At 45.7% G+C, this 15,720-nt stretch overlaps 1 protein-coding gene across 1 annotated transcript; it reads right to left on the reverse strand.

The window, feature by feature from the left end:
* Window positions 1–312: 312 nt before the first annotated feature.
* Window positions 313–804, reverse strand: LOC308078282 (mitochondrial fission 1 protein-like; the record flags this gene model as incomplete). The annotated part of the gene is made up of 1 exon (XM_080419403.1): window positions 313–804. One exon carries the CDS (start codon window positions 802–804, stop codon window positions 313–315), a length of 492 nt encoding a protein of 163 aa, XP_080275529.1.
* Between the last annotated feature and the right edge of the window lie 14,916 nt (window positions 805–15,720).

Genomic DNA, 15,720 nt, shown 5'->3' on the forward strand with positions numbered 1-15,720 from the left:
GGCGTTTTTAGAATCGGCCAAATGTCTAAATGGGTTAATAAATAGCATCAGCATCAGTGTTACCATTTTAACCCAATACATTGCCTATTTGAAAATAGCCGATCTACAAGCTCTAGCTATTTTCAAAAGAATCTTGAAAAAACGTGACAAATTTTGAATATTTCTGAACCATTTTAATAACACAATTATTTTATTTGGGTTCTGCCACAAAATATTCTCAGGGGTTCCACAGACAAACACATATTAATTGGGGGTCCTTGACATGAAAACGTTTGGTCCCCAGGCCCGACGTCGAGAACCAGTGTACCGTGTTCATCGTTCATTAGATATTCCTAATGCTCCCTTTGACGTCGCCCACCCGATGAGGCCTGCCAGCCCGACCACGGCCAGGCAAATCCCTCCCACGATCGCCATGCCCACCAAGCCGTCCTTCTTCAGCGCCTCGTCTATGAGCCTCTCCATGTCCGCGGCCTGCCGGTTCTCCGGCTCGCTCCTCAGCAACGTTCCGATGAACCTCAGGGCCTTCTCGTATTCCTTCAGTCTGTAGTTGGCCACCGACAGGTAGAACAGCAGGTCTCTGTTGTTGTTGTTTGACCCGTCCGTCGTTCCTCCACTCTGCATCAGCTCAGCCAACAGAACGATGCCCTTCTTGATGTCATCCGAGTACTTGCTCCTGATCAGACACGACGCGTATTCAAACGTGGTCTCTTTGGACGCGACACCTTTCAGCGCCTCGCCGTTGTATTTCCGCTCCAACCGTAAAAGATCTTCTGGCGCGACCACCTCACTCACAACGGCTTCCATGCTTTTTTAAACCGTGGCGAGGCGTTTTGTATTAACCGTTGTGTTTTATATGGACTATCACAAGTTGGCCTACACAAGCTTAATTCCAGAGTTCTTGGAGGCCACACGTGCAGTGCATGGCGAGTCTATATAAGTTTGAGACTATTATAATGTCAGTCAGCTATGATGTCAGTACTGTGACGTCAAAGATGACCATATGACGGCATAACCTGCCCATACACATACCGAAAGCGATGAATATGTCAGCCAGTGTATTGCTTCATTCACAGTACTGGGTAGGGATGGGTATTGGCAACAATCTCACGATACGTTACGTATCACGATACTTGGGTCACGATACGATTATATTGCGATACGCATCACGATACTTGGGTCGTATCACGATATTGGGATATATTGCGATATATTGCGATATATTGTGATATATTGCGATATATTGCGATATATTGCGATATATACATATATCACAACTACATATTGTTTATATATACACTACATATTGAGTAGCTGCAGATCTCTGATAGGTTCTTTGAATGTTTTTCATAAAGCCTGTATCTGAAAATCGCGATACAGTATACAGTATCGCGATACAGTATCGCGAAATAAAATATCGCGATATATCGTGATATCGATAATATTGCCCATCCCTAGTACTGGGGTCAATTTAAAGGGTATTTACAGGATAAGATTAAGGTGTATCATAAGGGTGCGGTAGGGTAGATTACTAGTCATAATGGAATAAGTAGTGCTTTCTATCAATAGAAGTTGTTCTAGTCAAGTTATTTTATTTTACACCTTATACTGTGGATCTATAGGTTCATCCAAAGTTTGTCAATGTTTCACATGAAAAATGACAGTACAATTATTTTTCCATTTTCCAGTATCTTCTGACCTACACATTTGTCTCTATTACTATAGTAATAATTATACGAGGCTTATTCACGGCCCCATGGTCTATGTGTTGAAGTGTCCCTGTGCAAGACACAACTGCTCCCGGGTTAAATACAGAGAACACATTTCACTGTACAGTATGTGCAAATTTATTTTTATTTTAAAAATTTTATTTAACCTTTATTTAACCAGTAAAATCACATTGAGACCATAGTCTCTTTTACGATTGTGCACTGGCCAAGAGAAGAGGCAAATAAATGTTACACAGCTCTGCCAGTAACAACAAATACAGGACATGACATATATATAAGCAAGGTATGAAGCAAGCATGACATAACATATAACATCCGTAATACCAAATACCTACTACCAGGGAGGCTCAGAGAGAGTCTAAATAGCTAACCAATAACAGACTAATAAAAAGACTAATAAGAACAATTTATCATGAAACTACTAAGCTAATATAAAACTAAGATCACAGCGTTTGCTACACGTCAAAGCAGGAGCAATGGCTGGAGAGTGTGCCCATGGCAATCCTCTTAAAAGTCACTAGGGGGATCAAAGAAGCCAGTTTTAATCTGGTCTGTAGATCATTCCACGACCAGGGCCCAAAAAACGCAAGGCTTTTTCCCCCTGCCTCAGATTTGATATTGGATACGACGTAGCGCATCCAAGCGTTTGATCTGAGGTTAAGCGAATTTTGGACCAGTTTAAATTTTGAACAAATGTAAGATATATAAGAGACAGGGCCAGGGCCAGGAGGGGGGGGCAGGTGCTGCCAGGGCTCCAGCCGAACAGCGGCCGGGGAGACCCGGACGGCAGGCGAAGAGCCGGGGGGGGGGGGGGGTCAAGGCGGAAGAGCAGAGGCCCGGACAGCGACGACCGGGGTACGGGACACAAGCGGACCTGCCGAGACCGCCAACCAAAACAGAAGGACCGGACGCCGCACCTGGAAACTGGCGGCGCCCCTTCCAGGTCCGGACGTCTCGGCAGGCCGCCCGCCGTTCGTCGCCGCTGACCCGGGCCGAAGGAGGAGCTGCAGACAGGACAGGTAAGAAAGAGAGACAGAGGGAAAAACCAAGGGCAAAAACGGTGAGCAAACAGAACCACAGCGGCACGAACAAACTAAGAACACAGTAGCAACAAACAACAAAACAGAAACTTAACTTCTACTTAGGACGCGGGGGTCTCACAGGACAGTTATTAATATGATGGTCGCCGACGCCACAATAGAAGCAGAGACCAAGCCGGATCCGCCGCTGCTTCTAGGTCTCGTGCCCCGGCGGGCCCTCTCCCACAGGAGAAGGAGCAGGGGGGGAAGCAGGAACTGGACGGCGACACCTCGCTCCGGACGGTGACTGACGGCACGCCACCTCAGTAGACGGAGACCTCTGGCGATGCGCCCCAGGACGGCGAAAGAAGTGAAGATCGGTGGACGAGGCCCTTCGGTGACGGTCCCCCTCCCTCTCGCGGGAGAGACCATGGCAACTCCCCGACGACGACCTCCATCGACAGTGATCCCCCGACGACGACCTCCATCGCCGGGTTCACGCTCTCTCGCGGGAGGAAGAGCGGCGCCCCCCCCCCCCCCCCCCCCCCCGAGGCGACCCCCGGCGGTGGGTTCTCCCGCGGGTCGGAGGACAGGTTCGGGCCCTCACCCGCGGGTCCGTTGATGAGGAGGTCGATGCCTCGGGCAGCAGGCTGGGACCCGAGTCCGATGCTCCGGAGGAGCCGCCCCACGCGCCGGGAGTTCCCACCTCCACGGCGTGGCGGCGGATTGTCTCCACCACCGTGTGCGCGCAGACGGGCAACTCCCCCGCCTGGAGCATTCGCTCCCCACATGGGCTCAGGGGTAGAGTGGCCGGGTAGAGTGAACTGGAAACCGCAAGGTTCCCAGTTCGATCCTGGGCTGGGGCGCTCCCCCAGAGTTAGTGTTGAAGTGTCCTTGAGCAAGACGCTGAACCCCAAATTGCTCCCGATGAGCAGGTTGGTGCCTTGCATGGTTTCCTCCGCCATCGGTGTATGAATGTGTGTGTGAATGGGTGAATGGCACAATCAATGTAAAGCGCTTTGGATAAAATACGTTGCAGGGTGTCGAGAATGGCGTCCAAACAGCCCAAGACATACTGGCCATCCGCCGAATCTCCCGTCGCAGACTCGTGCCCCGCTGGATCCATAGATGGCGTTATGATACTGTCACGATACGAACTCGACGGGACAGGTAGGATCCAAACGCAGGGCACGACACAGGAATGATGGTAATAAGAGTTGAACACAGGCAATCCTCACGCAGGAGGTAAACAGGAATAAAAACAAGGAAACGCACGGCATGACAGACAGGTCGCACCGAGACACAGATTATCATAACGCAAAGAAGCACCGGCTGGAAAGTCTTAAATAGCAACCAAGGTAAAGTCAAAACCAGAGACACTGGTTCTGCCGAACCAGCTCAAGGAAGAGGACAACAAGGCATTGGGAGTTGGGTACCTCGTCTGTGAGGATAAGCTCTTCGTCATGGTGTCTATCAACTTCTCTAGAAGGAAGAAGAAGATGAGGACTGAAGTTGACCTGACCGAAGAGGACGTCGTGGAGAGAACGCCAAACCCCTTGACACGCCGTATGCTACTTAGCCAGGTTGCTGGGCTATATGATCCGCTTGGCCTCGCTACCCCACTTAAGCAGAAAGGAGTGATTCTCGTGCGGAAGGCCTTCCAGGAAGCCGGCAAGATGACAAAGGACACCTGGGACGAGCCACTATCCGATGAACTCAGAGGAAAAGCAGTAGAGCTGTTCAGAGAGTACACACGGCTAAGCGGCATCACATTTCACAGGAGCATCACGCCCCCCGGCTGGACGGGCAAACCATGGGGGATTACATTTTCGGATGGAAGCTGTGATTCCTATGGTGCCGTGCTATATATGCGGTGGGAGACTTCTGATGGTGTACGCATCCGGCTGGTGGAGTCAAAGGCCAAGCTGACCCCCCTTGACCAGAGAGGTGACCCTGTCAAAGCGGAAATCTGTGGAGCTGTATTCGCCTCCCGTCTAAAAGGCTCCATGCTTAAGCACGGAAGGTTAGTCAGACGGTGCTAGGCTCAATCCAGGGACAGCTATGGGTTTCAAACATTTTTTGCTAACCGGGTTGGGGAAATCCAAAAGGCTGGTCCCGTAAATGACTGGTGGTGGATACCTGGACCACTCAACGTTGCCGACTTAATCACAAGGAGCTGCTGCTCCCCGTAACTGCTGAAAGAAGACTCTGTGTGTTTCCCGAAACAACTTTAAACAGGCTTGTGGTTCACAAAGATACTTCTGAACTCTTACTGTGCCGCGGCCGAGTCCAAACCATGGCCGAAGGACGGCCCGGAGTGCCCTTGATACCTTACAGGGAGTGGGTCGGCATCCTTCTGGCTGAAGAGGCCCACCGGGCCAACCATGAAGGAGTGGCTGGAACCCTCCTGCGAATGAGGAACAAAGCATGGGTAGTGCAAGGACCAAGGGTTGCTCGAAATGTGATTGACTCCTGCATGCACTGTCGTAAGAGCAGGGCAAAGATGTGCCGGCAAGTAATGAGCGACCTCCCTCCTGAGCGCACAATGCCAGCTGCACCATTTGAGTACACGACCTTGGATCTTTTCGGCCCTTACACCATTAACACTTGCATGACTAAGCTATCAATATGACCGATTTTGAGAATTTAAAGTGGATTATCTTCTCTCATGAAGCTCTGAGAAAGTTCCCCTTTCATGACTTTTCCTAAATATTTGTTTCAAATCATCTCCGTTTTTTTTTTCTTCTGAAACGTATTATAAATATGAAATATATACCATATATACCATCCCAGCCGTTATATTTCGGCTAAATTGACCGCTCTCCCCCTCTCTCCCCCAGGCAAGAGCAGTTGACACCTCTAGACCCCCCGCAGAGCGGCCCGTAGACGAGCTGTGCAGCGAGTCTATGCGAGTCAATGTTGCCATGTCTGCTTATTATAAGCGACTTTGGGCTTGTTTTTCACGTCTTTCTATTATTATTATTATTATTATAATTATATATATATAATTACATTATAATGGTAATAATAATATAGCTGCCCACGTGTTTTGTGCACAGTTTGCACACTGGGTTGTTTACAAGTTACTATAGTTCGCTTGCTGCTACTAGATTTATAGCAGCATTACTTGACGGTCATATTATGACAGTCATGACGAAACTTCAACCTGTTTTTTGCACTTTCTCCATTTACAGCCCGTATATCTACATAAAAGTTTGGATTTAAAATATGAAGTTCTTATTCCGTGGCCACGGATGTTACAATTTACTTCGGGTGGGTATAAGTACCCGTAACTTCTGTATTGTTCAATAAAAAGCATTTTAATCCGATTGGCGATCATTTGCTCATAGAGTTATAGTGTATCAGAGTGCAATTACACCTCCCAACCGATAGGGTCACGTAGTTGAAAGCATGGAGAAAATACGGAGAAATACGGATTAAAATGTTTTTTTTTGGACAATACGGAGATTATGGGTACTTATGGGTTACCCGAATTTTTCTTTATATTTGAAATATGAACGTTTATGTAGATGTACGAGTTGTAAATGGAGAAATGCAAACACCAGGTGTACGTTCTGCCATGACGCTTGGCGGCGAGCTAACAATGCTAGCTCCTAGCCTCGTTACTCCACTGTTGTTTTGGCCACATCTTCAGTGAAATACTTCCATACGAACGTCGAGCGGCCTGTTGTTTAGCTGGGGCTGCCCTCACCTACTGTAGCTGCTGTGTTCGCTACAATGTTATATTGTTTATACAACTAGATTCTGTCCCGAAAAAGACTAACGCAATACTGGCCGCTTCCTAGTCCTGGTCCAGAGCGTTAGTGAGATTATTTGTATTTACTCCACTGCGCCCTCTACAGATCTGGACAATTTGAACTTACCATTAACCAAATAGAGGGCACTGTGGAGTAAATACAAATAATTTCCGTCTCGCGGACATATTTTATTTTCTGCCCAAAAAGTGTATTTTACAGAGTAGGTGGGGTGCTGAGAGGCTTCCCACCTCCGAGAATAGACTTTCAACAACACAAAACAGCCTTTGTTTCGGTGAGTAGCGAAATGGTTTTGTTTATTTTCACTACTCTCTCCGCCCCCACAAGACCGACAGAAACACACAGAAACACTGCTGTGTTTGTAATGTAATTTAAACCACTTAATGATTCTAAAACGGATATCTGTTGGGATCGAAAGCTTCCTCAACATTCGAACTGTGTTAATATGGAAAAAAACGAAAATCAGCCAAAAAAAAAAAAAGTTATTTAGCTAGTTTCTACTGTTTTTCAACTCGCGAGTTGATGCCCGAAACACCAGGCCTGCTCACATATAGGAGTCAGACAGAGATACACACTAGCCTACTGCTTCATGTCTCACTTTTCTCAGGGCACAACGTATGCAGTAACATTTTCATAGACCTGCCTGCTTATTTCTCTCTCAAAATTTGGCAACCCATTTCACTGTCTGTTTCACTGAAGAGTTTAATGTGACGCTACAGATTGCGCTGTTTTATACGCTTTTTTTTAATAAAGATTTTACATACAGAATCTGCAGTTACCATTACATTTTATAATACTATTTTATATATATATATACTACATTACTATTTTATAATGTTTCTGCCTGCAGCAGAGTGCAATTGAGATAATGGATATTTAGAAGACAATGGAACCCCCCACTGTTTGGGGGAGAAAGTGTGAACTAGTCTGGAGCCCAGAGGGGAGACAGTGGCCAATAGGATAGCCTGATTTGGGGATCAAAATGATCGTTTTTCAGGCTTGGTGGAGGAGTATGAAACCTCAGTCATGCGAGTGTTAAAGATGCAGTGAAGAGGAGAACTAGCAGGAAAGCCTGGGGTATAGTCTTCTGCTGTATGGCTTCGAGGGCAGTACACGCTGACTTAGTGGAAGACCTCAACAGAAAGTTTCCTGAAGGCTTTCCAGCGATTCACTGCTCTAAGGGGCCATCCTAGGAAACTCTAGTCTGACCAGGGGACTAACTTTGTGGGAGCTAAGCCGATGCTTGAGGAACTTTACAAGTACCTAGCACAGATCGACAAGGAGCAAGTACAAAAGACAGCTGCAGAGACTGGGACCGATTGGACATGGGTGTTCCACCCAGCAGACTCTCCTCACCGGAATGGTGCGGCAGAAGCAGCCGTCCGGATAATGAAGAGAGCGATGAGTAGTATAGGAGAAGAAGGTAACCTGACGGCTCTAGAGTTCCAGACTCTTCTGTACCTGGCTGCCAACCTATCTTATGCAAACCCCTTCGTCCGTCTAAGAGCGATCCAGATCAAGGTGGACAAGTTCTTGAGACGGTGGAGTCAGCTAGCGGGTCCAGGACTTTACATCCGGCAGAGGTGGCACGCACCTGCAAGGGCCGTCGCCCTAGGAGATCTTGTCTGGCTGGCAGACCAGAACGCACTGAGAGGCCGATTCAGACTGGGTCGGGTTATAGAGGTGTGTCCTGACAAGAAAGGGGTTGTCCGAGACGTGAAGGTGAGGACGTGTCATAGCCTTCCCGTCTTCGCTGGTCTGTCCAAGCGTGACCAACAAGGTGCGAGTGGCCCCTCCACCATCCTCCACAGGGATGTTAGGAGGCTGGTGGTTCTTTTACCAGTGGAGGAACAATAAATGATGAAAAGATTTCCCCACTACCAACCTCCCCGGAGGCTGGCGGTTGTTCCATACAGCCAGTTCCATGCCGGTGCGACTCGGTGCGGCTGCGGCTGGGCATGGCCGAGGTGCAAGCAAGTCTTAGGGCGGGCTTGTACGTCGGTTTATGGTTAGCTGGCAGGGGTGCTTACAGTAGTTGCATTCGTGTGGTCTGAGCTTGAAGGATGTTATGCGCATTGAGGACGTCGAGAGCATAGTTTTGCCTTTTACGGACAATGTTTGACTGACTAGTGTTTACAGTGCATAAACATTTCTCCCTTTTTGCCAGACCCAGGGGGTCGGGCCTACATGAGGCTTTGTCGGTCTCCCTCTCCAAACGTTTTCGTCCATACATGGGCATAAAAGAGGTCTATCTTCTGTTCGGTCCCCCTCTCCAAACGTTTTCGTCCATACATGGGCATAAAAGAGGTCTGTCTTCTGTTCGGTCCCCCTCTCCAAACGTTTTCGTCCATACATGGGCATAAAAGAGGTCTGTCTTCTGTCCTCTTTTTGATTGGCCAAGCTTAGTGTGACGTAGTGCTCTGATCTTTCAACCACTAGGGGTCTGGCAGTACCAGGTCTCCTGGTTCCCTTGTTTACTAAAGACTTTGAATGTGCTTATGTAGGTTTTGGTGTGGTTTTCTTAGGACTTGAGGCCAGAATAACCAAGTGGGAGGTGTAGAACTTTCCAGTACACTTCCAAGTATTATTATTACAATTGTTGTATGAATATTACCTGCTTATGTAGGGTTCTAGCGCCACCCAATGGGTGTTAGTATTGAGCGCAGGACTGCGTGATTTATGGGTAATGCGACGTCACTTCCGGTTTTCGCAGAGTTTATTTTATTTACTTTCTTTATTTAGGCGGATTAGTGTGTGTATCTGCATGAGGAAAGTGTTGTCTAAGTTTATATGTTTACTGTTTAATTTTAGGGAGGGATAAATGAGTAGTTTAACATAAAATACAGCCGTTATAATGTGGACTGCGCATGCGTCAGTGTGACCACTTCCGGTTTAGTTCCTGTGTTGTGGTTACTGCGACATTCATTTGCAAGCAGCCGACCGACCAACGGTGTGTATAAACATGAGCGTGTTTACACAACGTTTTATTATTTATTTCTGATATGTTATAGTTTTTGTATATTATATTTCATGTCAGTAATTGTTGTTGTGTTGTTTTCTGTGTTTGTTTGCAGGTTTACAACCTAACAAATAGAGTGTAGAGTTTAGATGTGTGAGTGAGTTGTGTGTTTTAGACAACGTCAATAAATCTTAAAAAGCACTTGTTTGAGTCGTGTCCGCTAAGTTGGTTGCTTGACAACCCTGTGCGAGGGAGATCTACCATACATAGAAGGTGTGATTGGTAGATAAACGTACAAGAACCTTGAGCAGTACTTGAGGATCCACGGTGTCGAAGGCCTTGCTCAAATCAATGAATAAGGCAGCACAAAAAGATTTGTTACCCAAGGCTGCCCTGATGTCATCAATAACATTAAGGCACGCCGTTATAATACTATGTTTTTCTCTAAAACCTGACTGCATGGGGTTTAAAATCAAGTGTGAATCAAGGAAAATGTTACCTGTTTTGATACTTGACCTTCTAGGATCTTTGCCAAGGCAGAGAGGTTAAGAGATAGGCCTATAGTTGTTTACGTCGCAAGGGTTGCCAGCCTTGAGAAGAGGGGAAACATTGTTTCCACGCTTCAGGTAAACTTTGAGTGGATAGAGAGATGTTGAACATATCAGTAACAGGTTGGGCATTGACAGCCGATGATAATTTTAAGAAGAAAGGGTCAAGGCCATCTGTGCCAGCAGACTTTTTAGGGTCTAGGGTGGACAGGGCATGCACAATATCCAATACCAGGATGGGAGAGAAGTCAAAATTTAAATCCGAAACAACAGCTGAGCCAGCGTTTTCCTGGGCGTCTTGCTGAGGAGCATTGGCGTTTTGGTCATCAAAAATGTGTCCCGCCCTTTTAAAATGCAAATTAAAAGCATTAGACATTGATTTTTTGTCGGAAATGAAGGAATCGCCAACCCGAATCTTAGGCGGGGGGCCTGCTGCTCCTTTCTGTTGAAGGGTTTTGACTACTCTCCACTCTCCAGAAATTTCTACTCTACAGAAAAGTGATTACTGGAGGTATCAGTAGTGAGAGATAAATAATGTTCCGATCTCAACTTCCTAGTGAGGACCGTACATATATTTCTCAACACACGAAACAGAAGCCAATCATGAGCTGACTTTCTTGCAAGTGACCATTGCCTATTTCTTACATTACAAATATTCAGTGACACATACCACAAAGGACTGCAGACCTAATAATAAAAATAAAAATTAATACTAATATTATAACAGTGCTGTCAGTGTGTTTATAAAACAGAGCTGAGCAGGCACATTCAACCAGCATTCGCAATAATCTTCAACCCTACAGCCCCTCCCATTCACTCAGATCAGCTTACACAGGGAAGCTCTCTGGACCTTCCCTAAAACACCCTGGACAACGATCCGCACGTCCCAGACTCTTCTCCCTCCTGGCTCCCAAACTGTGGAACAAACTCCCCAGTCAGAACTGCAGACTCACTCCCAATTCTCCGCCATAATCTGAAGACTCACCTCTTCAGACTCCACCTCACCTCCTATAGCACTCACCTGTTCAGACTCCACCTCACTCCCTAGCACTCACCTGTTCAGACTCCACCTTATACTCCCTAGCACTCACCTCTTCAGACTCCACCTCACTCCCTAGCACTCACCTGTTCAGACTCCACCTCACTCCCTAGCACTCACCTGTTCAGACTCCACCTCACTCCCTAGCACTCACCTGTTCAGACTCCACCTCACTCCCTAGCACTCACCTGTTCAGACTCCACCTCACTCCCTAGCACTCACCTGTTCAGAGTCCACCTCACTCCCTAGCACTCATCTGTTCAGATTCCACTTAACTCCCTAGCACTTCACTCTCCCTGTAAACTTTCCTGCCACCTTCTGCCTCGATTGATGCTCGCGACTGAATAAAATATGGTTACCATGCATGTCTTGGTCACTCGTTCTCATGTTTTTGTTTGTTTTTCTTGACCAATATTATGTAATTGGATAGCATATTATTTAAACAGATGCTAGGTTCATTGTTTACATGTTAATTGCGTATAGTATATTGCTTAGACAGGTATCCTAGTTTTTGAGGCACTACTGTCTCTCTGCATTCTATGTACAGTGTATTATTATTTACCTTGCTTATTGTAAGTAATTCTTATTATGGTAATAAGTCACACTGGACACTCAGACTGTTTTCTAAATACCTAAATTGTCCGTATTGTGCCAATACGCAACCTCACTGTCACCTTCCTGCGACCCCACTTGGGGTCACGACCCATAGTTTGAGATTCTCTGATGCAGAGGGAAAAATGAGGGGGCCAAGGATAGAGCCCCAAGGGACACCGGTCGGGTCTCTACTGGACATATATAGGGTTTAAGTACATAACTCAAGGTCACCTTGATATTGACAGTCAGAGAGCAAATTGATGTTAGGCCTAATAATAATTGATGAAGAAAGAACAGCTCTAATATAGTAAATAATATTCTAATGAGTTCTTGTTAACTTATCGTCACTGTCAGGTGGAAACCTTGTCCAAAACGTTTGCTTTTCAGAAAATGTAAAAAAAAGAAGAAAAGAAGAAGCTGTGTTCCAATGGATCCAATGTAGTTATTATTTAGTCACAAGCTCATGTTAAAGGAGAATTTCGCCCCACATTATTCTTACCTTTTATTATGATGTTATGATATCCTAGGACGAGTGGTACAGTACAGAAATTTCATAACTCCATAATGGATCTGCCACAGTTGCCGCGCTTTCACGACACTTCCGGCGCCCGACCGGAAGTGTCGTGAAAGCGCGCGGCTTATGGTCGAGCGCATTCAAGAACAACAAGTTGCATAATGCTCTCTCACTCTAAACATCAGATCTCTCCAGAAAAAGAAAAAAGAAAAGCTCTTAAATACGCGATTTAAAGCAAGAACCATAGGCGCGTGTTTTTCACTGTGGCGGCTCCGTTATGGAGTTATGGAATTTCTGTACGGTACCACTCGTCCTAGGATATCATAGCGTCATAATAAAGGTAAGAACGTGTGGCAAAAATTTCCTTTAATACTTTTCATTGGTTCAATATCTACAGTGTATCACTTAAAAAAGAAATCTCAGGAAAAAACATAATCCCAGGAAAAATTGCCAATCAACAAGCTCAGAACGTGTGCGTTGTGAGCTTGTACATGTACATAGTCTATTTTTGCTACGTTTGTGTGACACTGTAGCATGATGAAGATGATGATGTGCCTGGATGGATAGCCTTTCCCAGCTGAGGTCGAGTTAAGATGACCCCGCCCTAACCCATCCTTAACCTTCTATCATTTTTAATCTTGCACTTTTATTTTTAGTCTTTTTTTTTCTTAATAAAGTTGGTTGCTTTTCTTTCATCTAAAGCAAAATTGGGTACTTAGAAAAGCATGCACTATAAATCTGAGCTATTGTTATTATTATTATTATTATTATTATTATTATTATTATTATTATGTATGGCATGTATTTACAAAAATAAATAAATATAGAAATACAAGGTTTCTGCCCGACAGCAGCACTACACCATGAAGACCAACGAGCTTCAAATGAGATTCATTGTCTATGCCCGCGGAACGACCTAATGATGTCAAAGTTTAGCTGTGCCATGCGTTAATGCCCTCATTATTCCCTAAAATTACCCCAACAGTGAAACATACGACCTTGTCTAATGCGGTTTATAGTATTAGACTAGATCAATGGTGCTTATTGAAGTCTATTTTCAAATTGGTACCAAAAAAGAGAAATCTCATATTCTGTGTGTACTATGAGCCTGTAGCCTTTGTTGTTGCATTTCGTTGCTGTCGGGCAGAAACCTTGTATCTCCATATTTCAACTTTATATGCTTTCTTTTGTAAATGAATGCACTACTTCATGTAGTGTCACCCAAAAATAGCAAGAATACTCTACAAGCTCACAACGTGTCACATGATGCAACGAGTTGTTAGCTATTTTCGCTCATTTTTATTATTTTCTTTTAAGTGAAAGTGTGTGTGTGTGGGTTGTATAAATATTGAACCAATAAAAAGTATTAACAAGAGCTTGTGACCAAATCCATTGGAACACCAGGCTCTTTTTTTTGCCATTTCCTGAAAAGCAAAGTTTTTTGGACTTACAAGGTTTTCACGCGACACAGCGATGATTTGAATCGAGGGAACATCCAAGTCTCTTCCCCCCTCTAGCTTCATTTGCCGTTGATTATTGGTATTTTCCGAGTTTTCTAAACTAATAAGTGGCACTATCAAGCATTTGGAAGCGCAGTTGAGAGTACAGACGGGCCTGCTCGCCGCCTAATTGATATTGAGCGGGCGGCTGGTAGGCGCGGACAGGGGAGCTGCTGGCTAATTTGCGGTTTAATCAGCGTTTGTAATGAGAGGCGCTGATTAGCGGCGGGGCCTGGAAAATAAAAGAGAGTTACAAGGAACGTCTGTCAGAGTCCGGCGATAATTTAGGACTAATTGTAATGATTAGAGCAAACTGGATGACTTTGGAGTTCTCTAATGTGTGAGTGTGCGCGCGCGTGTGTGTGTGTGTGTGTGTGTGTGTGTGTGTGTGTGTGTGTGTGTGTGTGTGTGTGTGTGTGTGTGTGTGTGTGTGTGTGTGTGTGTGTGTGTGTGTGTGTGTGTGCATGTGTGTGCGTGTGCGTGTGCGTGTGCGTGTGCGTGTGTGTGTGTGTGTGTGTGTGCGACTGTGCGTGCGAGCGAGCGCTCGCTGCTCGTAACTACTTGAAAGGAAGAGCTAGGGTGTATTTTTGTCATATTAGAAGGCAAACAGCGAACTACAGGCCTCTGACTATTTCTAGGGATGGAGGGAGAGAGAGAAAGAGAGAGGGGGGGATAAAGGGATGGAGGGAGAGAGAGTGTGTGTGTGTGTGTGTGTGTGTGTGTGTGTGTGTGTGTGTGTGTGTGTGTGTGTGTGTGCGCGCTCGTGCGTGCGTGCGTGCGTGTGTGTGGCTGTGCAGGTAGTATCTGCCTTCGTATTAGGGCTGCACGATATATTGAAAATTGATAGTCATTGCAATATCAACATGCACAATAAACGTATCGCAAAAGACTCACATAGCTGTTTTCTGTTTTTTAATCATTTCAACAATCCAGGTAACAGACGTTTTTGTTTAGATTAGAATAAAACATTTTAAGGGCAGCAGTGAGAAACGGTATATTGCTAAGTTATTCATTGTCAATAGCAGCTGTAGCCAGGTGCAATGTTTTCACTAAAACCATGTTATTGGAGTGGATAAATAATCCATTTCATTCTTCTTTTTTCCAGTGTGTGCATACAGTAAGCTGGATTCTATGTTAGCAGCATGCCTGAGGCAGAAAGACAAAGACATTCAAACCGTATAACGTATAACAGTATTTAGTTACTTATCGCGAGTCATTTCGTCATCGCAACATTCAACAATGTTATCCCATAATCACGTGGTTTCCTAATATCGTGCATCCCTACTTTGCACGGACGACGGGCCTGTGGTTCGGTTGGTTCGGTGTGCATGGGAGAACAAGGCTGAATCACAGAGATTTGATTATGAAACAAAGCAGCTAATTTATCAGACGAAGAAGAAAAAAAGAAAAACCCTGCTTGATGGACTGTGGTGAGTGTGAGTGTGAGTATGTGTGTGTGTGTGTGTGTGTGTGTGTGTGTGTGTGTGTGTGTGTGTGTGTGTGTGTGCGTGTGTGTGTGTGTGTGTGTGTGTGTGTGTGTGTGTGTGTGTGTGTGGGGGGGGGGGGGGTACGTGCCTCCTCTCCTCCTCTCGCCTCCTCGGCCACTGGTGGAATAGTAAATGTGAAATTAGAGGGAAATGTGTGCATGAACGCAGTCGACCAATTAGTGAGAGGAGGGGCACACAGCTCTATTGGCTCTCTGGCTCTATTGAGCCAGAGAGACCACCTGCTCTCCCCCCCACCCACCACCCCCCCCAACCTATCTCTGCGTGTGTGCGCGCGCGCGCGTGTGTGTGTGTGTGCGTCTCTCTCTCTCTCTCTCTCTCATTTTCTCTATTTTTCCTCTAGGCTCCCCCAGGTCTCTCCCTTTCTGGTGCTATATTCCCGGTGATTTATTTTGATCTGGAAAAATACATTTTCCCACTCTGTTTTGTTACCCAAAAGAAAGACGTTCTGAACGTCCTGTGCCTAATTTACGTTGTGCGACTTAAAGGGATAATTCACCCCAAAAAAAGCTTTTTTTCTATCAATTAGTCACCCCATTG

This window comes from Gymnoscopelus braueri (genome assembly GCF_963280865.1).
Source record: "Gymnoscopelus braueri genome assembly, chromosome: 22".
In the NCBI taxonomy this organism is placed as follows: Eukaryota; Metazoa; Chordata; class Actinopteri; order Myctophiformes; family Myctophidae; genus Gymnoscopelus; species Gymnoscopelus braueri.